The sequence below is a fragment of the Rhinolophus ferrumequinum genome, chromosome 17 (genome assembly GCF_004115265.2).
Source record: "Rhinolophus ferrumequinum isolate MPI-CBG mRhiFer1 chromosome 17, mRhiFer1_v1.p, whole genome shotgun sequence".
Classification (NCBI taxonomy): domain Eukaryota; kingdom Metazoa; phylum Chordata; class Mammalia; order Chiroptera; family Rhinolophidae; genus Rhinolophus; species Rhinolophus ferrumequinum.
The window spans coordinates 48,112,791-48,135,185 of record NC_046300.1 but is presented as its reverse complement, the minus strand read 5'-3'; the positions used below and the strand labels follow the sequence as shown (position 1 = coordinate 48,135,185).

At 59.3% G+C, this 22,395-nt stretch overlaps 1 protein-coding gene across 4 annotated transcripts in view; it reads right to left on the bottom strand.

The window, feature by feature from the left end:
• The window catches only part of STAB1 (stabilin 1), a 27,241-nt gene extending 4,846 nt beyond the window's left edge, over window positions 1-22,395 (bottom strand). For 3 of the 4 annotated variants that reach the window (XM_033132551.1, XM_033132553.1, XM_033132554.1), the window contains exons 1-50: window positions 22,254-22,395; window positions 18,034-18,170; window positions 17,574-17,689; window positions 17,245-17,330; window positions 17,105-17,174; window positions 16,650-16,745; window positions 16,241-16,351; window positions 15,791-15,987; window positions 15,422-15,552; window positions 15,118-15,245; window positions 14,751-14,839; window positions 14,397-14,537; window positions 14,116-14,256; window positions 13,891-13,953; window positions 13,543-13,656; window positions 13,389-13,442; window positions 13,065-13,145; window positions 12,499-12,657; window positions 12,045-12,110; window positions 11,705-11,800; window positions 11,360-11,446; window positions 10,679-10,790; window positions 10,045-10,231; window positions 9,842-9,935; window positions 9,563-9,721; window positions 8,155-8,250; window positions 7,405-7,500; window positions 7,221-7,268; window positions 6,912-7,042; window positions 6,634-6,745; window positions 6,136-6,213; window positions 5,949-6,047; window positions 5,754-5,852; window positions 5,468-5,599; window positions 5,118-5,246; window positions 4,882-4,938; window positions 4,404-4,487; window positions 3,696-3,891; window positions 3,476-3,571; window positions 3,339-3,384; window positions 3,161-3,237; window positions 2,818-2,943; window positions 2,560-2,633; window positions 2,328-2,402; window positions 1,972-2,094; window positions 1,378-1,425; window positions 1,086-1,163; window positions 829-975; window positions 200-340; window positions 39-98 (exon numbers count right to left, since the gene is read on the bottom strand). In XM_033132551.1, the coding sequence (XP_032988442.1) occupies window positions 39-98; window positions 200-340; window positions 829-975; window positions 1,086-1,163; window positions 1,378-1,425; window positions 1,972-2,094; window positions 2,328-2,402; window positions 2,560-2,633; window positions 2,818-2,943; window positions 3,161-3,237; window positions 3,339-3,384; window positions 3,476-3,571; window positions 3,696-3,891; window positions 4,404-4,487; window positions 4,882-4,938; window positions 5,118-5,246; window positions 5,468-5,599; window positions 5,754-5,852; window positions 5,949-6,047; window positions 6,136-6,213; window positions 6,634-6,745; window positions 6,912-7,042; window positions 7,221-7,268; window positions 7,405-7,500; window positions 8,155-8,250; window positions 9,563-9,721; window positions 9,842-9,935; window positions 10,045-10,231; window positions 10,679-10,790; window positions 11,360-11,446; window positions 11,705-11,800; window positions 12,045-12,110; window positions 12,499-12,657; window positions 13,065-13,145; window positions 13,389-13,442; window positions 13,543-13,656; window positions 13,891-13,953; window positions 14,116-14,256; window positions 14,397-14,537; window positions 14,751-14,839; window positions 15,118-15,245; window positions 15,422-15,552; window positions 15,791-15,987; window positions 16,241-16,351; window positions 16,650-16,745; window positions 17,105-17,174; window positions 17,245-17,330; window positions 17,574-17,689; window positions 18,034-18,170; window positions 22,254-22,334 (5,244 nt within the window). In that variant the 5' untranslated portion in view covers window positions 22,335-22,395. The remainder of the gene's footprint in view (window positions 1-38; window positions 99-199; window positions 341-828; window positions 976-1,085; window positions 1,164-1,377; window positions 1,426-1,971; window positions 2,095-2,327; window positions 2,403-2,559; window positions 2,634-2,817; window positions 2,944-3,160; window positions 3,238-3,338; window positions 3,385-3,475; window positions 3,572-3,695; window positions 3,892-4,403; window positions 4,488-4,881; window positions 4,939-5,117; window positions 5,247-5,467; window positions 5,600-5,753; window positions 5,853-5,948; window positions 6,048-6,135; window positions 6,214-6,633; window positions 6,746-6,911; window positions 7,043-7,220; window positions 7,269-7,404; window positions 7,501-8,154; window positions 8,251-9,562; window positions 9,722-9,841; window positions 9,936-10,044; window positions 10,232-10,678; window positions 10,791-11,359; window positions 11,447-11,704; window positions 11,801-12,044; window positions 12,111-12,498; window positions 12,658-13,064; window positions 13,146-13,388; window positions 13,443-13,542; window positions 13,657-13,890; window positions 13,954-14,115; window positions 14,257-14,396; window positions 14,538-14,750; window positions 14,840-15,117; window positions 15,246-15,421; window positions 15,553-15,790; window positions 15,988-16,240; window positions 16,352-16,649; window positions 16,746-17,104; window positions 17,175-17,244; window positions 17,331-17,573; window positions 17,690-18,033; window positions 18,171-22,253) is intronic. The other variant, XM_033132552.1, reaches the window with a different exon arrangement.

The window sequence follows — 22,395 nt, the reverse complement described above, 5'->3', positions numbered from 1 at the left end:
TGGTCACACACTGACAGGCCCACACACAGGAGCAGTACCTTCACAAGGCTGCTGAAAATCTTGTAACCGAAGCTATCCGCGGCAGCGGTGACATTTCTCTAGGGAAAGGCACTGGTGAGACAGGAGGTCAGGCGGGCAGGGAGGGTCCCAAGCCCCAGCCACCTGCCTCCCAGCTCCCAGGCTCAGGCCCAGGGCATACCCGCGGGATCGGGGCAGCGTCGGGCTCCCAGTGGAGTGCCTCCGGCGGGAGCAGGACACGGTCGATGAAATGCAGGATGCCGTTCACTGCCTGGTGGTCACTGCTCACCACTCGTGCGAAGTCATTGAGATATATGTTTCCCTGGGGGCGGGGCATGGACACAGGGGGCGGGGCATGGCCACAGGAGGCGGGGCATGGGTACAGGGGGCGGGGCATGGGCACAGGAGGCGGGGCATGGGCACAGGGGGCGGGGCATGGGCCCAGGGGTGAGCAGGGACTGAATGAGGCTGGGTTGAGCAAGTCTTCGGCAGAAGATAGGCGGGGTCATGACAGCGAATCTCACCTCCCTCCCAGGGAAACAGCAGCGGGCCAGGTGGGAGTGGGAAGCAGGACGCCCATAAAGGGCCAGGCTCAGAAGTCCTGAACCCGGGAACAGGCTCGAGGTAGTGGACGGGGTCAGGGCAGGACTCAACTCTGTTTCCCTGAAGCCCTTCCTGGCCCAGGGGGAGTGAGAGGGTCTTAAACTCGTGAGGACAGAGCGTAGGGCACAGGAGCTGGGTATTGGGTCTGTGGACCGCCAAGTCTTGGGTCTGTAGACCGCTGATGTCGGGAGTGGGGCCCGGGCTCACCTCCCTCTCGCTAAAGCGCAGTGGGTGCCCTGAGAGCGTGGTTACGTAGCCCTCCTCTAACAGATCCTGGCTCCGCAGCTGCCGGCACCCGACCACATGGTAGCGGAACACCAGCTCGCGATGGGCTCCAATCCGGGCCAGCTCGTCCTGGAGTGGAAATCGTGAGGGTAGAGGGTGGCCCTGACTGCTGTCTCTGCCCACCCCCCAACCCTGGAGTGCTCATGCCTCCCCAGCCTTTCTCCTGCGGGCTGCGTTACCTGCGACAGGTTGGTCATCAGATCTGCATGCGGCACAAAAATTGTGAAAGGCCCATTGCCCTTGAGCTCATTGTATTTCTGGAGGAAGAAGGGGTCCGCTTGAGTGGAAGAGGGGCAATCTGGGACCAACTCTGGTCTTCCACGGATCTTTCAGGGGAAGACTTGGACCCTGAGAGGCCAGACTAGCCAACCCCCTGACCAAATGAAAATATCAAGGCCCAGAGGAGGAGAGACCTGCAGGTCAGAGAGGCCCGGGCTGGACTAAGGAAGTGAAGGCCGGTTGGTCACTCACCAGGAGGTGGAGGCTGAAGAATGAGGCATGCTTGTCACGAAGGAGCTCCTGGGGGGGCGAGGATCAGCTCAGATTTTGGGTGGCCCCCACTCAGGGCCTGGTCCCTATCCCAGCACCTGCAGCCCAAGGCCTGACCAAGGCAGAGATGAGGAAAGGAAAGCCAGGGGTGTCTGAGCTGGGATCAGGATTAGTTTCATGTAGGGTTTCCAGGCGGAAATTTCCACCTGTTCTCGGGAAATTTTTTGGCTTTTCCCTTCCCAAATCCCAAGAAAAGTTGGTCGGGAAATCGGGAAACTCGGCTCCTTGAACCCAGGTGGTTGGCAGTATCGGTTGTCACTTTGTGGAAACGATTCATTGTGGAGAACAGAAAATAGTTTATATCTTGGGATTCGGGAATGGGAAAGCGAAAAAAATTCCTGAGAATGGGCGGGAATTCCCACCTGGAAACCCTAGTTTCATGGATCAAAGCTGGGTCAGGCCCAGGTGGAGTCCTGGTTCAGGCTCAGGGCCAGAATCAGGATGAAATCTGGAATCTTAATTAATATCAGGCCTAAGGGATGCCTTGGGTGAGGGATCCGACTTGGGCATCATTACCAGGCTGACTCGGGCACGGCAGATGAAACCATCACCCACGGTGTGGGCTGTATCACAGGTGCATGTCCTCTGGCCATCCCCTGAGCTTTTGCACATGGCATAGGGGCTGCAGCCTCCATTATTCTGAGGCAGGGACAGGAGAGAGAGGCATCAGTGGCTCCCAGGGTCCCTCTGCCCCAACCAGCCCTGAGGAAGGAGCCATGAAGGTCCCTGTCCAACCCCCAAAGCCCTGTTTCCTACTGATCAGTCAGACTTGAGCTCGTGGGGAGGGCGGCTTACCCTGCTGGGGGCAAGGAGGGCTTCTTCCAGCCTCAGTGCCCTCCCCCCGTGAAATGGGGTGGGGCTGTGGGCCTTACCAGGGAGCAGGGGTCCAGGAGCTCACAGGTCCGGATGCCGTCGCCACTGTAACCCTCGCGGCAGCTGCAGGAGACCTGTCCCAAATCCTGATGAGTGGGGCTGCTGAGACCCAGGAGCGGGCCAGTGCCCTGGACAGAAGGAGCAACCCTCCCAGGCATAGCCTTGGTGGGGGAGGGGCGCCTCCCTAAGGGGAAATGGCACAGCCCCAATGTCCAACCCTATTGTGCTGACCTGCTGGGGACCTGTGGGGATACATTCCGCGTGCACGTGGCAACCCCCATGGCGGATGAGACAGCTGTTAGCTTCTGGGGGAAGAGATGTTGGGGTGAGGAGTCCCGAGGTGGCCCCTGCATTCATCTGTCCGTTCAGGGGCTCATCCCCTACTCTTAGCACCTCAGAGGTGCTCCTCCACCCTTCCTAGTCTAACTCAGATCACCGAAGCCAAACCCTTAGCCCCACAGACATCCAGGTTGGGGATCCCAGCCTCACCCTGGCACAGCTCCCCATCGCCTGTGTAGCCATCCCGGCAGGTGCACGTCCGCTGCCCAGGTGCCACTTTCGTGCAGTTGGCATGGGGAGAGCAGCCCCCACGGTCATGGGCACAGGGGTCCACCTCTGGGAGCAGATGATCCCAGAGAGTTGTGAGGAGCAGGCAAGGGGACGGAGTGGGGACAGGGGAGGCAGGCGTGGGAGAAAGGAAAAGGTCAGAGGGAGGGCTGAGACCAGAAATGGGGTAGGGAGACAGACTGGACCTAGAGGGAGTGGAGAGGGCTTGGCAGGGAAAGCCACCCCCAAATTTCAGGGGGAGCCCAGGGCATTAGTGTGGCTGGACCTGAGCAGTAGGTGCCGTTGCCTGAGTACCCTGCGGCGCAGATGCAGACAGGGACTGCTGCCAAGTCCTGTACACAGCTGGGAGGGATGGCAAGGGTCAGCTTGCGCTCGCCCAGACCCTGCCCTGACCCCAGCGCCCCCACCCACTTTCCCACCTGCTCCAGGCTGAGCTCACTCACTTGGCATTGGGGTCACACTTCTTTGTGCAGAGAGGGCCAGTGATTTCTAAGGGGTAGGAGGATGGGATGGTTCTGGTCAGTCAGACCCAGGAACCACCTCCCTGGGCGTCCCCTGCCTCCCCTTTGAGGACACTTACTCTGGTCACAGCGGAAGCCCTGCCAGCCCACATTACAGACACAGCTGCCATCCCCTCGCAGCCCCTCCTGGCACAGCCCATGGACACAGTGACACACTGGAAGTAGACGAAGGAGGACCGGAGTTACCCATTGCCTCCGTCCTGCCCCTGCTGGGGTGTCTCCACGACCGCTGTCCTCTGCCAGGGTGCCCACCATCCCTGCCCCCTCCCCAGTCCTCACCTCCAGTGCAGTTGGGCCCATAGCGGCCCAGCTCACACATCTCACAGGCCGTTCCATGGAAGCCCTCGCGGCAGCGGCACTCCCCATTGCCCAGGAGCCTGTCCTGGCACTGTCCGTGGCCTGAGCACACCCCACCCAGACCCCCCGGGCACGGCTCGCACAGTGTGCCAAAGAACCCGGGGCAGCAGTCAGGCACCTGCAGGGAGGGGGTGCAAGAATAGGCCGAGCACAGGCCAGGACAGGTATCAAGGGGAAGAAAACATCGGGAGAGGGGAGGGCATCCCTGAGACCACAGAGCCGTAGAACAAAGTGAGTTGGACCCTGGGAAATGGAAACTGCTTTCCACAACCCTCCCCCATAGCAGGGGTGAGATTCAAGCAGCAAAGGACTATGCTAGATCCCACAGTGAGGGACAGAGCAGGGCCCAGTTGTTACCCTTGGGACTTAGTTCATGGTGTCAGCTCTGGGCCTTTCTCCTTCTGCCTCATCCCTGCTCCCTGGGGGCATGGCCACAGGGACAAACACTGGCCCCTCTGACCTCAGACCCTTCTCCCTTGCTCTTTTTCCGGGCCTTTGTTTCACTGGCCTCATCCTCATCCCAGCCCTGCCTCTGCCTTTGAAATCTAATCTAGGCTCCTCCTAGACCCCCCACTCCCATCTCCTTCTCCCTGGTCAAAGATTTGGGGTGGGGGTTGGTTCAGGGCAAACCTGGATCTTCTTGGCACATGTGTAAGAACAGCCCCGGGAGAAGGAATAGCCAGATCGATAAACACAGCTCTTCTTGGGGGTGTTCTGGAAATGGAGACAGGAAGGAGGTCTTAGCCAGTGGCTTGGATCGGGTCAGGGCAGTGAACAGGGAGACAGACAGACTACCGGTGTCAGTGGGTGAGACAGATGAACAGGACAGCAGAAGTGGCAGAGAGAGATTGAGATAGGTAGACCCGATGGGGAGAGAAAAGACAGGTTCCAGGCCTGAGCCACAGGGTCACAGGGTACAAATCAGAGTGAGGCCTGCTGTGGGCAGACCTGGGCCCAAACCTCCTGGCCTCTACCAGGGAAGTCGAGAGGCCCACACCATTCCAATTCCCCACGCCTGGGCAAGCAGAGCTGGACCCAGGGGTTGGACACCTTGGCGGCAGGGAGAGCAGGCGAAGCAGGGATGGAATCGTGCTATGCCCAGCCTCACCTCCAGCTGGAAGCCCTGAGTACAGCGGAATTTCCGGGTACAGTTTATACATTTCTCCTGGGGGAAAGGAGGGCAGAGAGTCAGGTGGTCCTCCCCAGGGGGCCCCAAACCCACCTTCCTTCCTTCCTCCAGGGCAGGCTGACAGCTCTCCCACCCCTGACCAAGGGCTCCTCCCGCCAGCCAGTACCTCCCAGCTCTGAGCTCCCGGCTGCCCTCCTCTGGCCCCAGGGTCTTACCCGCAGGGACTCAGCGTGGCTATGTAGGCAGCGGCTTGAGTCCACTGCCAGGACCCCCGAAATGCCAAACAGTGAGCCGCCAGGGGCCTCCAGCACAGGTCCTTCCAGCGGCACATGGTTCACCTCAGGCTAGGGAGAGGGGCAGGAGGCTGAACCCAGCCCATCCCACCCCACCCTCCCTTCGGGGCTACAGGGAGGCCCCCAGGGCTGGGGCTATCTCCACGGATGGGAGTCTCCCAGGCTGGGCAGGCCCTGGAGCAGAGGTTGGAGGCTCCCAGGAGGAGGACTCCAAAGAGAAGGAGGCTTCAAGAGCATCGTGCTTGACGTAGGGTCTGCTTGTCCCCACAAACCTGGCCACTATGGTTGTAGAAGACAAGCCAGTGGGCAGGGCCCAGGAGGGAGTTGCGGTGTCCGCCCTTCCGCAGGGCTTCTGCAGAGAGTGCCTCCCCCAGGATCACGTGGTGTCGCACCGAGTCTGCATCCTGAGGGGAAGGAGAAGCTCAGGAGGCTCCAGGACTACCGAGTGCCCTGGAGAGCGGCATTCCTCCCACTGTATCCCTTCGCTATGGGATGGGAGGCTCACCCTCTAAGCCTTCACCCTCACCCCTCGGTTTCCCCCTGGCCCAGTGACCTCACCAGGCTGCTGCTGTTGCCCTGGGCCTCCAGAGAGCGGTTTGTGGGCACGAAGATGGTGTAGGCACTGGCAGCCTCAATCTGGGCCACCAGACTGTGGTGCTAGGGACAGAGGGCTGGGGTCAGGGGGTATGCATAAATGCTCTCAGTCCTGACCCTGGCAACCTGCCAGCCCTCCCCCTCTCCTCTTGCCCTTACCTGCAGTAGCTCCCGGAAGAGGTGGAAGGCGGGCACTGAGTCCAGCTGCTGCAGCAACCCCTTCCCAGCCAGCACGTCCTGTCTCGGAGGCAGTAGGACCTAGCACGTAGCATGGGGGCTGGTTAGTATGTCACTGCCTCTTGGCTGGCCTAGGAATTTCCCTGTGCACACTCCCCTCCAGCCGTACCTGGCTGAGGACATGTAGGACACCGTTTGTGGCAAGGAGGTCAGCCACATCCACGCTAGCATTCTGCACCCAGACCCTCTGGAAGGCAGCAAGGAGAGCTCAGCCACAGGTGGGCACAGGTAGACACTTAAGAGTGGGTGCAGCACCAACAGAGGGGCTGCTGGGCACGCAAGCACCCAAGGAGGCCTCCAGCCTGCCCCAGACACCCTCAGACTCAGGACCGACCAGGTGGGCACACAGACCCTCAGCAAGGCCCATGCCTGAGAGGAATGGTGCACATGCAGACAAAGCTGGACAGGCAGCCCCCGGCAGGGCAGTCACTTCTGGCCCAAAGATACTGCATAACAGCAGAAGTGGTACACCAGTATGCCTTCTAAGGCCAGCCCTGGGCAGGGCAAGGGAACCCCAATCTCATCCCTTGGGGACCCCGGTCCAGGAAGCCTGTAGCCACTCAAGTTCCCTCCCATGCCCCTCTTCTGCCCAGAGTTCATCACGTACCCCAGTGGTGTTGCGAATCTCCCAGCGTGTGGTGGGGTTCAGGGTGGCCATAGCCTGCCCGCCCAGTCGGGCCAGCTCCTCCTCAGAGAAGGCACCCTGGAGAAAATGGGCCCTGAGGGGGCATAGTTGGGGGGATCATGGAACCAGGTTAGTGTAACCTACAGAGACCTCTCACACTGGGCTCCCCCTTGGGGGTGGACACACGCCAGGCTGAGAACCGCTGGGGAGGGCCTGGGTCTCACAGGAAGCCCCCCACTGGGCCTGGGCCTGCTGCTCACCTGACCAGTTGTGGCAGCATCCTTGGCTGCTCCCAGAAGGCCTGGTCCTCGGGGCTCAGCCTCCGGATGGCAGACTCAGAGGGCACCAGGGCTGTGATCTGCTTGTCAGCAGGAAGAGTGAGGCCCGCCCTCTGTTCATGCAGTGTGCAGAGGGACAGGAGGAAGATGAGAGCAGCCACCTTCTTGAGAGCACCTGCTCCCAGCCCCCAGGCCTGCCCCCACCTCCACTCATAGAGATGTTATGGGGCACCCCTGTATCCAGGGAGACCTCCTGACGGGAGGCCAGCCCAGCATTCTGCCCTGTGCTACCTTGATCCACTGGTAGAAGACGGAGAAGTGGGCGTTGGCCTCCAGCTCCTAATGGGAGGGAAGGAGCTGAGGTCACGGGCCTAGGGACAAGCTGGACGCCTCCTCCCTCCAGGGCCCTGGGCACTGCCCCTTCCTCCCTGAGGTGCATGAGAGGACCCCTCCCCAAGCACAGGCAACCACTCACCCGGAAGATGTCTCCGTAGCAGCTGAAGCCGTCACCCCCATAGCCAGGGGGGCATCTGCAGACCCGCTGACCTCCACCCACTGCCTGGCAGGTGGCCTGGGGCACGGGTTGGGACAGAGAGACATGCCCTCCGTTTGGCACCCATGTGGTGAGCTGGACAGCACCTGTCCTCCATGTCTCTGTTCATCCTTTCACCCATCATCTTACTGTATGCCGGACCGCCCATCCCCACCGTCTGTCTCTCTATCCATCCGTCTGCATTCATGTTGCTTCTTTGGGTGCCTGGCCCTGCTCTCCAGGATCACTGAGTATTGGACGTGAGTTACCTACCCCATCATGACAGATGGGTAATGGAAGCTCTGTGGGAACACTCAGGAGGCCCTGGACCCTCAGAAGAGGCCTAAGCTGGGAGGGGGAGAAGCTAGCCAGGCCAAAGGCGTGGCATGGGGGAAGGCTTCCAGAATACATGGCAGAGGTGTGGTGGCGTTAGAGCAGAGTGAGGCCAGAGGACAGCAAGGAGCTCAGAGAGGCCTTGCGAAGGAGCATGGAATGGGGGCTGGGGGGCCAGGGTGAAGTGAGGAGTCCTTAATAAGGAGTGAAAGCGCTATCGTGTGGGAAAGGGGGTGAGAGGGTTTGGATTGGGGCTTAGAAAGATTCCTGAACAGAGACAGGGACACCCAGAGAGAGTGCAAGAGTGGCAGCCGATGCCCCCCACCCCCGAAAGCCTCCCTAGGCTCCGAGCCCGCTCACCAGGTCATGGCAGCCACCGTTGCCTGCCCTGCAAGGGTCGATAGGGCTGCACATATAGCCATCCCCAGCAAATCCCAGCTTGCAGGTGCACCGGCTCTGGAGAGATTGGGAGCAGAGGGCCTCCTCTCACCAGGAGCACCCAACACTTTCTCCTCCACTGCACAGCTGGAGAGGCCCAGAACTTTCTCCCAGCCCCACCGTGGAGAGCTGCTGAGGCCTGAGAGGGGACTGGCTCTTGGGCTGAGTCCAATAGAGTGATTGGCAGGGAGGCACTGGCATTGGCGGGGAGGCATCCATGGAGAGTGTGTGCCCCTCTGCTCTCAGGCCTCAGCTCTGCTAGGGTGGTTGGGGTCAGCGGAATACGGTGAGTTTGCCAAGGCCAGCCCCAGGGATGGCAGCTTGATCCCACCTCCAACCCTGCCACACTGCTCAGCAGCTCTGATCCTTCCCACTACATTACAGTGTCCTTGGGCTTGTTCCGCAGCAAGTGAGAGACTGGTGAGACTCCCTAGATCTCAGTTGCCCTTGTTTGCAAATTAAGGGGCATCTCAACCTGCTTATTCCAGTCCTCAGTTCTGAACTTCAAATCTCCTGGTGGAGTTTGGAGCTCCAGCTTTCATGCCCGCCTGAGCTCTCACTGGTAAGGTCCCATGGGCTGGTGGCCCAGGCCATCATGGAGTGAGAGGGCAGGGAGTCCCATTGGTCCCTGCATAGGCCTGGGCTATGCCAGGCCTTGCTTCCTAATTGGTGTATTAGATGTTCTCAAATGCCAGTTAGTCCTCAGGTTTCCCAGGCCTGAAGTGCTTCACAGAGGAAGGCTCCAGGCTCTGAGACCCTGTGACTAGTCTGAGATCGCAAAGTTCTAGAGCTGGAGTCCACGAGTCTAAAGATTTTGGGATGTCATGCCCCTTGGGCAGGGGTCTCTTCCTGCTTTGCTCGGCATCGAATTCCTAAGTCTAGAACAGGAACTCGCATGGAACAGGTGCCTGATAACACATGGGAAACCAATGAGTGAATGAATGAACTAATTGTCAGAAGACAATGGCCCCGGTAGCCAGTTAGAGCACAGAACTCATTGATTTGGTTCCGAGAGCCCTCATCCCTGAGAGACAGGAGTCACACACAGCCTTCTGATTTGGAATAAATGCTGCCTTAGATTGGCCCTGGAATGCACTTTCCATTAAAACTCTCGGGGCCTGCATGTAGCTTCCAGCACATGTCTGCTGCTTCCAGAATGTACGACTCAACATTTCAGAATAGGATTCTCATTTGTGTCTGAGGTTTGAGACTCAAAAAAAGGAGCTTGACTTTTTGGAGTGGACGTTCCTGGGGTCAGATGGGGTACAGTGAGAGTCCCCCAGAACAGAGACCCCCCGACTCTGCTGTGTCCAGGCCTGCTGCACCTCACCTGCCCAGGGCCCACATAGCTGCAGAGGGCGTCAGCATGGCAGCCACCTCGCACGTCCAGCTCACACTCATCGATGGCTACGCAGATGCGGCCATCCCCGCTCCAGCCTTTGTGGCATGTGCAGTGGTGGGTGCCCAGGGCCCCAGGGACACATTCAGCCTGTGAGAGCCATAGATAAATCACTCAGGGCTGCAGGGTAGTGGGCAGAGCGCAGAGGACAAGGGAGTCCCATCTCCCACCCCTGGGTCAGGACTTCAGGGAAGGGACAATGAGACTGACGTTCTCTGAGCAGCCACCACGGTCTGGGTGGGAGCAGGGGTTGCTGCGTGTGCAGGAGAAGCCATCACCCTCAAAGCCATCAAGACAAAGACACCTGGGGGTGGGTGAACGAGGGGCCTCCAGTAAGTCTCTGGAATGGCTAGAGGCTGAGCAAACTGACAAGTGACGTCATGGACATGCAGAGAAGAAGCTTGAGCCCTCACCTGGCGATGCCCCCCTGGATAACACAGCGGGCGTGCAGGTGGCAGTTCTGGGCCTGCTCCGTGGACCCACAGTTCCCTGTGGACTCATTGCAGAAGCGGCCGCTGAAACCTGGGGCACATGTGCCACCCTGGCACACACCCCCACTGCCTGGACGATTGTCACATAGACCGTGGACACAGCCGCAGTCTGCAGGGAAAAGATGGGAGCAGGGAAACTGAGGCAGGGGCAGGGCTGGGTGGAAGCCAGTATACAGTTGGGGGAGTGCTGGGAAGGGGGCAGCCAACATAGATTTGACTTCAGGGTCACAAAATGAGGTCACCCCAGACTCAATGTGTGGGCAGAGGAAATGAGAGGGGGCATTCGTTGCTTTCAGTCACCCTACTCTAGCTGCCCTGCCCCCAAACCCACCCTTAGCAAGTTCTGTGTGTCCAGCGTAAATCCTGAACAGTTCAGGTTAAACCACAGTTCTCCTCCTGGCACGGGTGAAGGAGACGCCGATTTCTGTTCCCAAAGCCTCCTCCACTCCCTCTGGCCTTCACCCTTCCTCCTGGGGCCTTTCTTGGGAGTCCCCAGTCCCCTTTCCAAGCAGAACCTTTTTCTCCCTGGCAGGTAGCGTGGGCCAGGACCACCCACCTTCCTGGCACTGGTCTCCATGCTTGTTTGGGTTGGAGCAGATGTGGCAGGCGATGCCCTTGTAGTCTGGGAAGCAGAGGCAGGCCCCATTGCCGAGGACTCCATCGCTGCACTGGGGGTGGGCAGGAGGGCAGGATCGGTCATGGGGAAGGCAACCTTCACACCCCCCCCCAAGACCCCTTTCCACCACGGACTGGTTCTGAGCTCCTGCTCCCCCTGGAAGACCTCACCCTGCTGGAAGAGACCTTTCAAATCACTTAAGTGTCAAAGAACTAGCCCTCTAAAGGGCACCTGGCCCTGGAGGCTTCGTGGATGACTTTTGCTCAGCCTAGAAACACAAAACTCCGGTGTTCTTCCCTAGCCAGGTGTTACAGTAACCCTGACGTTACAAAATAGGAAAAAAACAGAAAGAAAGAGAGAGAGAGAGAGAGAGAAATAAAGAAAAAATAAAAGAAACTATTCACAAATAGCCTTTATGAAAATAGATATAAAAATCTATCTAATTAATTATTTCTAATTAAAATAGTACAAATAATACGATCCCACTTCCACTGCCTAGATGTGACGAACCTGAGGCCAGGGAGAGGCAGGTTTGGTTCAGATACGCAGCCAGTCCCGGGCCAACTCTGGAAGAAGACCCTGTCTTCCCCACACCTCCCCCCAGGGCAGGAGGGCACTCACGTTGCCTTTGCCATAGCAGGGGTTGGAGAAGCCCCCAGGACACTGTGCACAGTCAGGCCCAAAAAACCCTTTGCAGCAGCCAGGTTTCTGTAAGAGACAGAGCATGTCTGTAGGCCCATCTGGCACCATGCCACCCCCACTGCCCAGGCTGCTTCTGCTCCCTGGTACCATCTGTAGAGCAATCGGGGGTGAGGGGGTGAGGCCCCTCTGTGACACCTTTTCCATCATTAGGATGTGACACAGCCCTCTGAATAAGGCAGCACACTCAGACCCAGCCTGGGGGCCCCTGAGGAGAAGCAAGCCTCCCAGGTCACTGGGGACCGAGCGCCCTCTGCCCAGGCTCACCAGGACGGTTTGGTTGCAGTAGCGGGCGCAGCCCTTCTTCAGGACGTTGAGCCCAGTAGGGTCGTGGACGTAAACGCACTCCTCAGGGGAGATGTCCTGGGGTGGGCCATGCAAGGCTGGTCAGCACGGATGGTCCTCGGCCAGTCCCCTTCACCAGGCAGCCCTGGTCAAGAGACCTCAGCCCCCTGGGCCCAGCACTCCCACCTCAGTGGTGCTGAGGGCTGCTGTCCCTCCAGGTCCAGCCTGGCCTCCCAGCTTCCCTGTCCCACCCTGACCCTGGGCAGGAATCTCGCTGGGCAGTCAGGAGTCAGCCCTGAGTGCTGGGTCAAGGGAAGCTCACCAGCTTCACGCTGTTGGGGGGGCATGTGTCGGTGGTGTTCAGGGCTTGGCAGTCCACACAGGAGCCCTGGTCAGGGAGTCGGGAGAACAGTTAGTCCTGGCTTATTTATTCAGCAAACCCTAAGAAGGTGGCATGGAGCCAAGAGCTGAGGGATGAGAAAGAATCAACCACGGGAGGGCCAGGAGATGGCATGTGGGCAGAGGACAAAGGCCGTGCAGTGGAAGGACCTTAGTGTGACAGCATGAGAGTCCCAGGCCTTGACAGGACAGAAGATGCAAGAATGGTCTCCAAGCCACCAGGATTGCTGAGGGGACATGGGCGAGTCCAGGTGGGTCCGTGGGGGTCTGTGCCTGGGCGCACTCCCTCCCTTGAGGAGAACTTCTCTCGGAAGAGGACCCCTACACTAGCAGCACTGGGGTCTCAGGAAGGCCCGGCTTGTGTGATGCCCACTCACCACCACGATTTGGTGCTGCTCCTGGCTGCAGTGCTTGGGCAGGATGGGCAGGATGGTCGGGGGCAGCAGGATGCCCTCCAGCATGTGGATCACACCATTGGCAGCCAGCACGTCCACTCTCCGCAGCGGGACCCCCTCAGGTCCCAGCAGGATGCGCCCCTGTGGCAGAGCCAGTGTGCAACCCACCCAGCCCAGCAAGCTCGGCCTGTCCCTACTGCCACCCCCACCTCTGCAGCTGAGCAAGATGAAAGCCCAGCCTGCCCCACTGTCTCTTCTCCCCTCTCCTTGGCAATGCCTCCTGCCCTGCCCTACATGGCTCCTGCCACATGGAGCACCCCCACACATGTGCTCTCCTCCTCCTTGGAGCCCTCCCAGCCTGTCAGACTCCAGGAGAAGAATTTGATCTGGGCCTGCCTCACATACGACCCCTCCCAAGGCCTGCCCACCACAGGGCTTGGAGCACAAAAGCAACTCTCCTGCCAACTCTCTGATAGAAGCTGAATAACTGGCCATTCATCACCAGCTTCTCCATCAGTCCATTCATTCTAGACGTCCCTGGATCTCACCTCCTCAGAGATATTCACAGCCAGGACCTGGTTTGCCATGGTCAGGACCCGACCCTTGGAGATGAGCTTCTCAACGGTCATCTGGGGCAGAGGAGAGGGTCACTTCAGCTAGACACTAACTACACACCTCAGGGCCACACTGGGTCCTGTCCAGGTGACTCACAGCTATTGCCTTGGTCCCCGGGCTCTCCTCTGTGTTACAGTAGCCCAGATGGGCAAGGAGAGGAGAAGGGGCCCTTGGGAAAGCCGGAACCCACAGGCAAACCCCTCAACAGCCCAGCAGCGGGTACAAGCTGGCCACCCTCTAGGAGGAGAACCTCTCACCTGGCCATGCCCATAGATGTGGTACCTCACCAGCTCTTGCAGTTTGGAGAGACCCTGGCAGGGGAGAGAGGGCTTGGCTGCTGGAGGCTCAACTGGAGGAGGTAGAAGCTCGGGGGCCCCCATGTCCCCAGCCCCTTCTCTCTGCCTAGCTTACCGCTGTGAAGAGGTAGATCAGGCGGCCGTCACGCAACTTGTCCACAGCCTCGTTGCTTGGGGCAAAGACTGTGAAGGGCCCAGGCCCGTCCAGGATGGAGGGCAGCCCACAGTTCTGTGGTGGTGGGAGGGAGGCTCAGGTGGGTTCTGTGGCCAGCCCCCATCTCTGAGCCCTGCCTGGGCCCTGCCGCCCTCGGTCCACAGGAAACTCCCACCACGAGTAAGTGGGAGACATCAGCAGTGGTTCCATGCTACACCAGGACCCCAGATCACTGTGGGGCAGATTCTGAGTAATGAGGGGTCCTGGCGCAAAAGATCAGATGGACTAGGACCTTTTCCCCAAACTCACTTCCAGGATGGTTTCAAAGCGACTGAAGGCCTCAGTGGAAGCAAGGATCTGGCCGATGGTTCTCTGTAGGAAGGGACAAGCATTAGGGCTGCTTCAGCTCCAGAGGGAAAGGAGCTCTGCCCTAGCCCTGCCCAGAACTAGTCCTGCCAACTCTCTGAATTCTTCGAGGGGTCAGAGGTCACCCAGGGGCACAAGGTTGGGGGAGAGGAGAGGGCACTGGCTTACCTTGGGGTCTTCAGGGAGCTCTGGTGGGGGCTGCCACCGCAGCGCGGTGACCATGTGGAAGACGCCGTTAATTGCGGGGTAGTTGGCCTTGTGGATGGTGAATGTCTGCTGGGGCAGGTCTTTGTATTTGTAGGTGTATTTCTGATGAGAAATGAGAATTCTGGCTCAGACTCACATGCTAGCCCCTGTCCCGAGGCTGTTCCCACTTCCACACCTTTGCTCAAGCTTTGTCTCCAACCTGTGACTCCTGTGGACCCCAGGCTGAGGTTCCCCCACCTTACCATGAAGCGGTTGAAAGTGACAGTGATTTCCTGCCCAGCCAGTGTCCACCACGTGCGTGTTTGATGCTGGGTCCCTAATTCCTCCAGGATGTGCTGTCCTGCGATGATATGCTGTCTGCAGAGCTTCTGGGCAAGGGACGCCTGTGGGCATAAGGGGACCAGGCTGCCTCAGGGCCGAGGGCGCGTGGCCCTCCTCATGCCACTCTGCCCTGCCCTAGCCATGCAGGGAACACAGGGTCTCCCAGCCTCAGCTCCCCAGAGTGTAGACCGGGGAGTCTCTTAGGCCCTGCAGCCTGGGACAGGGTCCCGGAAGGAGGCATGGGCTGGCAGCCTCCTCCTCGCTGAGAGTCTCACATTCATGATCCTGGAGTTGATGGAGGAGAGGGACGGCACCAGCACGGTGAACGGGCCTGACGTGGTGAGGATCTCCCGGCAGCCCTGGTCTGGGGGGGCCAGAAAAGAGTGCATCAGAACGGATCTGGGGAGACCCTGAGGCAGCAGTCCTAGGTTTGGGAGACTCGTGGCAGGGGGCATTGGGTGTAGGTCTAGTGGAGATGTGGGTGGGCATTAGGGTCTGGGGGGGCTAGCTCCCCCCTCCACCATGCAGCCCCCACAGCCCACTCTTGCTTCCGTAACACTTGAGCAGAGAAACAAGGCATCTCTGCAGAGTCCCCCTCCCTCCCTGCCAGCAATGCTGGGTGCAAGGGGTGGGGTCACACACCCAGCATGGCGAGGGCTACTCTCAGTCCCAGGAACACCGCCCGGATGGGGCTGGCCTTCTGCACCTCGTGTAGCAGGTGTCCGTAGCAGGCACGCCCATCCCCCACCTGGCCCTCCTTGCACACACAGCTAGGGATCAGGGAGAACTGGTTAGAGCAGGGGTGGGGCCAGCCCCCGCCTCCCGGCCCCCCCCACCTATCACACAGGGCCTTGAGCTGAGGGTAAACACGTGTGCACCCCTGCCCTTGCCCAGGCCACCCTCTCTGCCCTGCCCCTGGTGCCCACCCTGAGGCCCCTGTGCCCACCTGGTCTTCCCATCAGGGGTCACCTGGCAGGTGGCTGACCGGTCACAGGAGTGGGGGAAGCAGTAGGCGAAGCAGCCCGCGGACGCATTGTGGTTGATGCTGACCAGGCCTGGCTTACATGCGCAAGAGGCCTGGGCCACAGGGCAGGGCCAGGAGGGTGACAACATGGCCATGAGGACCGCTGGCCTCAGCCATAGCCACAGAGCTTGCTCAGCCCCCACAACTGCCCTCCAAGAAAACGGTGTTCTCCTTTTCCTATTTTACAAATGAGGCAGCGGAGGCTCCCAGAAGGCCCTGGATTTGCCCAGGGTCCCACAGCTAGTGTGGGTGGTGGACTGATAGACAGGCCCAACCCGGGTACCGGCTCACCTTGCCCAGCCCCTGGTACTGACACAAAGTGGAGTTGCTGGGGCAGCCGCCATTGTTGGTGTTGCACGGGTCCTGGGGCAGACACACCATCCCGTTACCATAGTAGTTCTTGGGACAGCGACACTGTGCCTGCCCAGTGGGGCTCACTAAGCACTGGGCCAATGGGGAGCAGGGTGATGGCTGGCAGGGGTCAGGTGCTGGCAGGGCATAAAGAGAAAGCCCAAGTGAGCTGGGCACCCAAGAGCCTGTCTCCACAGCTTCCATCACGATGGCCCAAAGATGGGGTGAGCAGGTTGATCCAGATCTTGGGGACAGGAACCCTTCACCTCCCTCAGGGACAGTTCTCCCTCTCTGTAAATGGTCAGATTGTGTTTGCTGGTTTAAAAGGATGTCCTCCCACTGCCTGGTCACCCTGAGCTGCGGCCCCAGGCCTTTCGGTCACAGACATACCTTGGCATTCGCTGCCCTGCTGGGTGTAGCCAGGCAGGCAGCTGCAGGTGGGGGCCTCTGCAGAACATTGGGAGCTCTGGGGGCAGTGCAGGGCCTGGCACACGTGCAGTTCTGAGTGGAGACGGGAGAGTATTGTAGTGGCCGAAGCCCCGGGGTGAGGAGGAACACGGGCGTAGATGCTCGGCCTAATTTGCTGTGTGACTCTGGCCAGGGCCTTGCCCTTTCTGGGCCTCTGGACAGTTGAAGTCTCAGAGAAGACCCTCTCCCCTGATCAGCTGTGTGCCTCTCCTTCTTAGAAAGAAATTAGGCTGTGGGCAGAGGTCCTGCCGAGGCTCAGGCCCATCCCTCATCCTACTGACCTCTCCTGTTCTGGCCACCGAGGACCTGCTGTCCCAGCAGCACTGCTTACCTTGGTCACAGTGGGCTCCAGTGTATCCAGCAAAGCACAGGCAGCTTCCATCCCCGAGTGGCCCGTGTCTGCACACGCCATGCACACAATTGCACACTGGAAGGGACACAGGGACAGGTGGGACCCTGGCCTCAACCAGAGCCACTGAGTCCCTGCCCTCTGCATTTCCAAAACTCAGCTCCGACAGGCACACATTGAGAATACAGAGATGTGGTGCAGGATCCAGGGAGGTACCTGACGCAGCCTGGGGGTTCAGGAAGGGCTTCCTGGAGGAGGCCTCCAAGAATAGCATATGCAAGGGCTGGAGGTGTGATGAACCAAAGTTTGTGGGCCTAGAGGGGAAGTGCAAGGCTGAGGGACTAGGAGGGAAACTGGAGGGGGCTGGTGGTGGGGACTGGGTCTCCACAGGCCTCCAGGTGGACACAGGTTCTTCCCTCCTGCCCTGCAGTGCTCACCGGACTGGCAGTCAGGCCCGAACCGGTTGGGATCTTGGCACTCCTGGCAGGCTGAGCCAGTGAAGTTCTCCTGGTGGAAGAATACACCCAGTCAGTGTGGCCCCTCCAAGGCCCCCCACCCCAGCCTGCCCGGCCCTTACCTGGCAGACGCAGGTCCCGTTCCTGTCTATGCCATCCAGGCAGGTCCCATGGCCGTTGCATGGGGTCTCTGCCCCCCCAGGGCACTCTGTGGACCCCCCAGAACTCAGTTGTGCTCCAAGAATTCTTGATTCATCCCTGACCCCAGCATCTCTGGGCAGCCCAGATTCGGCCCATCCCCAGGGCAGCCAGAACCAGGGGACAAGCTGTGTTGGCTCTCAGTAAGTGTTCAGTAAATGAACAAGGTGAAGGACAATGCAGGCAGACACTGCAGATGGAGAGCCCAGGGCTGGGGTGTGAGGAGCAAGGCGGGGATTCCCTCCTCCCATACCGTAGCACTGGGACCCCCAGTAGCCAGGGCAGCAGGCCTTCTGCACAACGTCCTTCCAGCATTCCAGGCTGCAGCCGCTCATGGACACCAGAGAGTCCCCCAGCTGCACCTCGTAGCTGCGGACAAAGGGTGGGTAGGGTGATGGGAGGGGCTCCCACCCTGCAGACCCCACCCCAGCTTCCTGATGCTGTGTTCCACTGTTCTTACTCCACCTCCCCTCTCATTGCCTGGCTCACAGCTGAGCACAGGACCTGGCACATAGTAGGTGCTCAATAAACCCCACCTGCCCCTACACTTTTACTCCTTCCTCCCTTCCTGTCTCTGTCCCACTGGAGGAGCCAGCAGATGCATGGATAGGTGAGTCCCTGCCCTCACTCCCCAGGTTGCCCAGCTCTCCCTGGTCCCCTGACACCCACAGGATACTCCTGGAAGTGGGCAAGGGTAGGGGTGGGGTCCGCACCGGCAGTCCTGTGATATTTTCTCTGGGAACGCTCGAAGCCAACCTGAGGGACACACTTGCTTCTTGATGGCAGGGCACATGGTACAGGGTACATGAGTGACAAACTTGGTCTTCACATCGCAGCGTCTGGACCGCACCTGAGCCATGGGTGGGGTTTGGAGTGAGGGTCCTGGACCCTGTGCCAGTTCTGACTCTGTCCTGATCACGGCAAGGACTAGTACCCCTCTCCAGGCCTCCGTGTCCCACCTGCTCAGTGGGGATGCAGTGAAGGCAGGGAGAGCCCTGAGAGACTGGGGAAAACCTGCCTGTCACTTGTCGCGACTGCTATGGCATAACCCTGTATCCATAGCCACGTACCGCTGTTCGGGGTCCTGAAGGCATGCCCAGAAGTCTCTGAGTCTATACTTTCTGACACGAAGAGAATTTAGCCATTTTGTTCCACCTCAGCCCATTCAGATGAGAAAACTGAACTATGAGTGGGTGGCCCTTGCTCAAAGCCACCCATTGATGGTGGAGGCACGGACTAGAACCTGGACTGCTCATTCTCGTCTTTCAGTTAAAATAAACAGTAAATGACATAATTGACACGAGGAGGAGAACACACCCGTCCCCATTCTACTCTGAGCACATCCCCACCTTGCTGCCAAATGACACTTTCAGCAAGCCCAAGGGTCCCAGGAGCCTGCCCCAGACGCGAGAGGCTGGCCCGCGTAGGTGGCATGTCCAAGGGGTAAGGGGTCTGCATGCGTTTGGGCCAAGCAGTCATGATCCCTGAGCCCCGAGCCCCACACACTGGTCAGGACTCAGGGTCTACTGCCCATCGTCGGATGGGCAATGCTGGCGGTGAGGGAGCTCAGAGGACCCAGGCGGGAGGCCCACGGAGCTCCCTGGGAGAGGTGACAATTCATTTTGGGCCTTTAGGATGCCTGAGACTTGGCCAGGGCAGTGCTCCTGATGGAGGGGATAGGAGAGGCAAAACACAGGGAGAGGGAAGAAGTGAACTACCGTGTGTGACGAGGCAGAGAGCAGCCAAGGAGAGGCTGGAGAGGGGCTGGTGGCCAGGCCACCCAGTGAGGCTGAGTGGGGGAAGCCCCATGACTCGGTTTGTGTTTTAAATGGGCCCACTGGCTGCTGCGTGGAGAACAGAGGTGTGGGCAGGTGGGGGTTGTCACCTGAGAGTGCCAAGAAAGCCCTGGCGTTGAGGTCCCACTCACTGGCCTGTAGTAGCTCCCACAAATCCACCATCACTGAGGCTACCTCACCCCTATAGCCTCAAAGTCCCAACAACCTACAGTACTGGACCCTGGAGGGACAGACACTAAACTCTTGGTTGTAAGTGGGAGAAAGGGCCAGGGGAAGGTGCATTTTGATGGAAGAGAGGTTTTGGGGGCTTGCAATGTGGCCTGGAGAGCTGAGATGTTTTCATCTAAAAAATGCTGACCACACTGGGTCAAAGGGAGTGAGCCCAGGACATCTCTTTCCTAGAACACATTGCAGATGTGTGGCTTCTCAAAGCAAGGAAAGAGGAAAAACTGTGCCTGACACTTTCTTCTGGTGAACACAAGGATCGCAGGCCTTTCTGCCGCTGTGATTTGGCCTTTTCCGTTCACGCCTCTGTGGTCTGCAAAGAGGGAAGCTGCGAGCAGCCTCAGGCTGAGCTGTGGGCTGGCAGTGTGGTCTAATTCCCTTCCCCTGGCTCCGTCTTTGCTGAGCCAGGGAGCGACTAGGAAGTTGGGTAACTCCAGGGTTGGGCAGCTGCTGGCTCAGGGCAAAGACTTGGCGGGTGGCAGGCTTCCCTGAGCGCCACCTGGCCAGCTGGACACAGCTGCCAGCTGGGTCGCCACTGGCCTGGGGACCAGCTCTTAGAAGACTGTTGGTCAGTCCTGGTGAAGAACTCAGGGGGAATGGGAGCTCACTGTCCTCACTCTTTTGATGAAGTGCTGGGTGACTTCTGGGCCCGAGAGGAAGCCAGAGCCCTGTGTCCCATGGTGGACATTTATTCACAGGATATCTCATTTGTAAATGGGTGTGAAATGGTGATGGATGGATAAGCCAGAAGCCAAATCACACTTCTTCTGGACCACCCCACAGGCAGGCACTAAGGCCCCCTCTGCCAGGCGGCCTGAAAGGGGCACCAGCAGCCCCAGCCCACAATCTACTGTTGGTCCCTCTGGGCGGAGGGAGGCTGGATCATGGCCCAGTGCTGAGTCAGATTCCCGTCTTTCTGGGGGCACCTCAGGACCTGCCTGAGCCAGGCGGGTGCTACCCCACACCCTACCTCAATTGATTTTGCAATGTCTGCTTCCTATAAAGACGCTGCTGGGGAAGTTGAGGAGATACGGGGTTTTTTAATTGGTTTGGAAAAGGTGGAAGAAAGTGCCCCAAGCTGGGGTCCAGCACTCAGAACCCAAGCTCCCTCAGAGGAAGGGACCCCTCACACTGCTTCTCCTGCCCTAGACCAATAACTCTCTGCCTTCAAACCTCAGCTTCGTCAGCACCAGCACACTCCTAGCACAGAGCAGGTGCTTGGTAAAAGGCTATTGAAGGAACAGGTGCTAAAACCACCTCCTCCAGGAAGCCTTCCCTGCCTCTACTGCCTGAACCTGCCTGGTTGTCCTACTCCTGCCCCTTGTGGGCTGTGTGACCCAGAAGTTGTGCCTTCCCCTCAGAGTTTCAGTTTCCTAATACTTAGAGTGGGTCTTATGATACATGGGGTGCTGTGACGGCTGAGTGACTGAGGTTGTGTGAAAGGAGGCCCCCGGGCCCCCTTCCCTGGCCCAGGCTGGCTGAGCCCCAGTCCTAGAATGCAGGCTTAGAGGTGGTCAGAGCTGTAGGTCTCTGACAAGGAAAACTTCCCGGCCTGAAGCCCCTCATGACCGCTGTTGCCAGAACATGAGGTGCAAAGGCCTTTGAAATTCTCTTGACAGGAAAAACTGAGGCAGGGAGAGAGCAGGAACCCACCTGCAGGAACAGTCTGTAACCCTTGGCTCTTCCACCACCACTGTCACCTTTCCAGCCTCAGTTCTGCCCGTCGCCAATCCTGACCTGGCCCTGAAGCTGACGAGACCCCTTTCCTTGCCCCTTCTGCAAGGGACCATAGGAATACAAGAGAAAAAGTCCAGGGGTGGCAGGGGGCCTGCGTTCCTTTCTTGGTTCTGCCTGGGAGTGGGAATCTGGGCAAATTTTTTCTCTCTCTGGACCTCAGTCTTCCTGTTGGTGATACAAGGATAGCAGCAGCTGTACCAAGAATCAGATGAACTTTGCCTCACAAGAGAGAGGGTCCCTCTCCTGGAGGCGGGCCCCAGCCGGGTGACTCTATCTCCATACGCAGGACGGGAGGCTCTTCCAGAAACTCCAGTAGAGACACTGTCCCTACTACGGAACCTGGGTGGGCCACAGAGAGGCAGTCTGGAGGGTCTGGCACACATGGCCCTGACAGCCGCACACAGGACACTTCTGCTCCTCCCACACCACTGGACGGGGAATCGCAGACGCACAGCTCCAGAGCTGCACTGACCTAACGCACCATCCTAGGGCCTTGCCTTCCCCCGGTGGGGAACAACAAGACTCACTGCGCAGGGACTGAGGGTCTGAGGGGCTAAGGCTGGCTGGGTGCTGTGTGCTCGACACATGGCAGCTCTTAGGCTTCGGGGCACTAACGTGGGCTGCTGTTTACCCAGAGGGACTGTTTACTTCATTTTGCCTCAGGGTACTTTCGGGGCTGGGCACAGGCACACGCGCGCACACACACACCCAGCTCCCCCACAGGCGCCACCTGAGTCTCTCAGTTTGTCACCCCTGCAAGTGTTGGGGGTGATCTCATCTCCAGTCTCCAGGCCAAGGCCACAGAGAAACCAGGCCTCAGTCTAGGCTGAGAGGGCAGGAGGATGCGCCTGGCTCCGTACCTCGCCCCGTCAGGCGGGGGGGACCTGAGGACGGCTGCTGCCCACACACCACACCACACAGCTGGCTGGTTGGGCACAGTTAGAGGAGGACAGGCTGCCAGCCCTGCCACCCCACGCAGCTACACACAGACCTCAGCCTGGGGAGGTGGACACAACAGCCTGGCCCTCTGGTCCTGCTCAGCGAAGGTGACAGGTACCAGCTGCCCTGTGTGTGTCTTCAGACCCATGGCCGATCTGTCTACACGCCCTCCCTGCTCCCACCACTGGCCCGCAGAGCCTGGATACCATGCCCCCCTCCAACTAGCTCACACTCACCTTCTGCCCTCTGATGATGCTGGAGCCTGCGAGGCAGAAGGTCAGCAGGCACAGCAGCAGGAGGCCCCGGGGCCCTGCCATGCCAGCAGTGGCTGGCGGACAGTTGGGGCAGCCTGTGTGGGGAATGAGCTCTGGGAGGCAG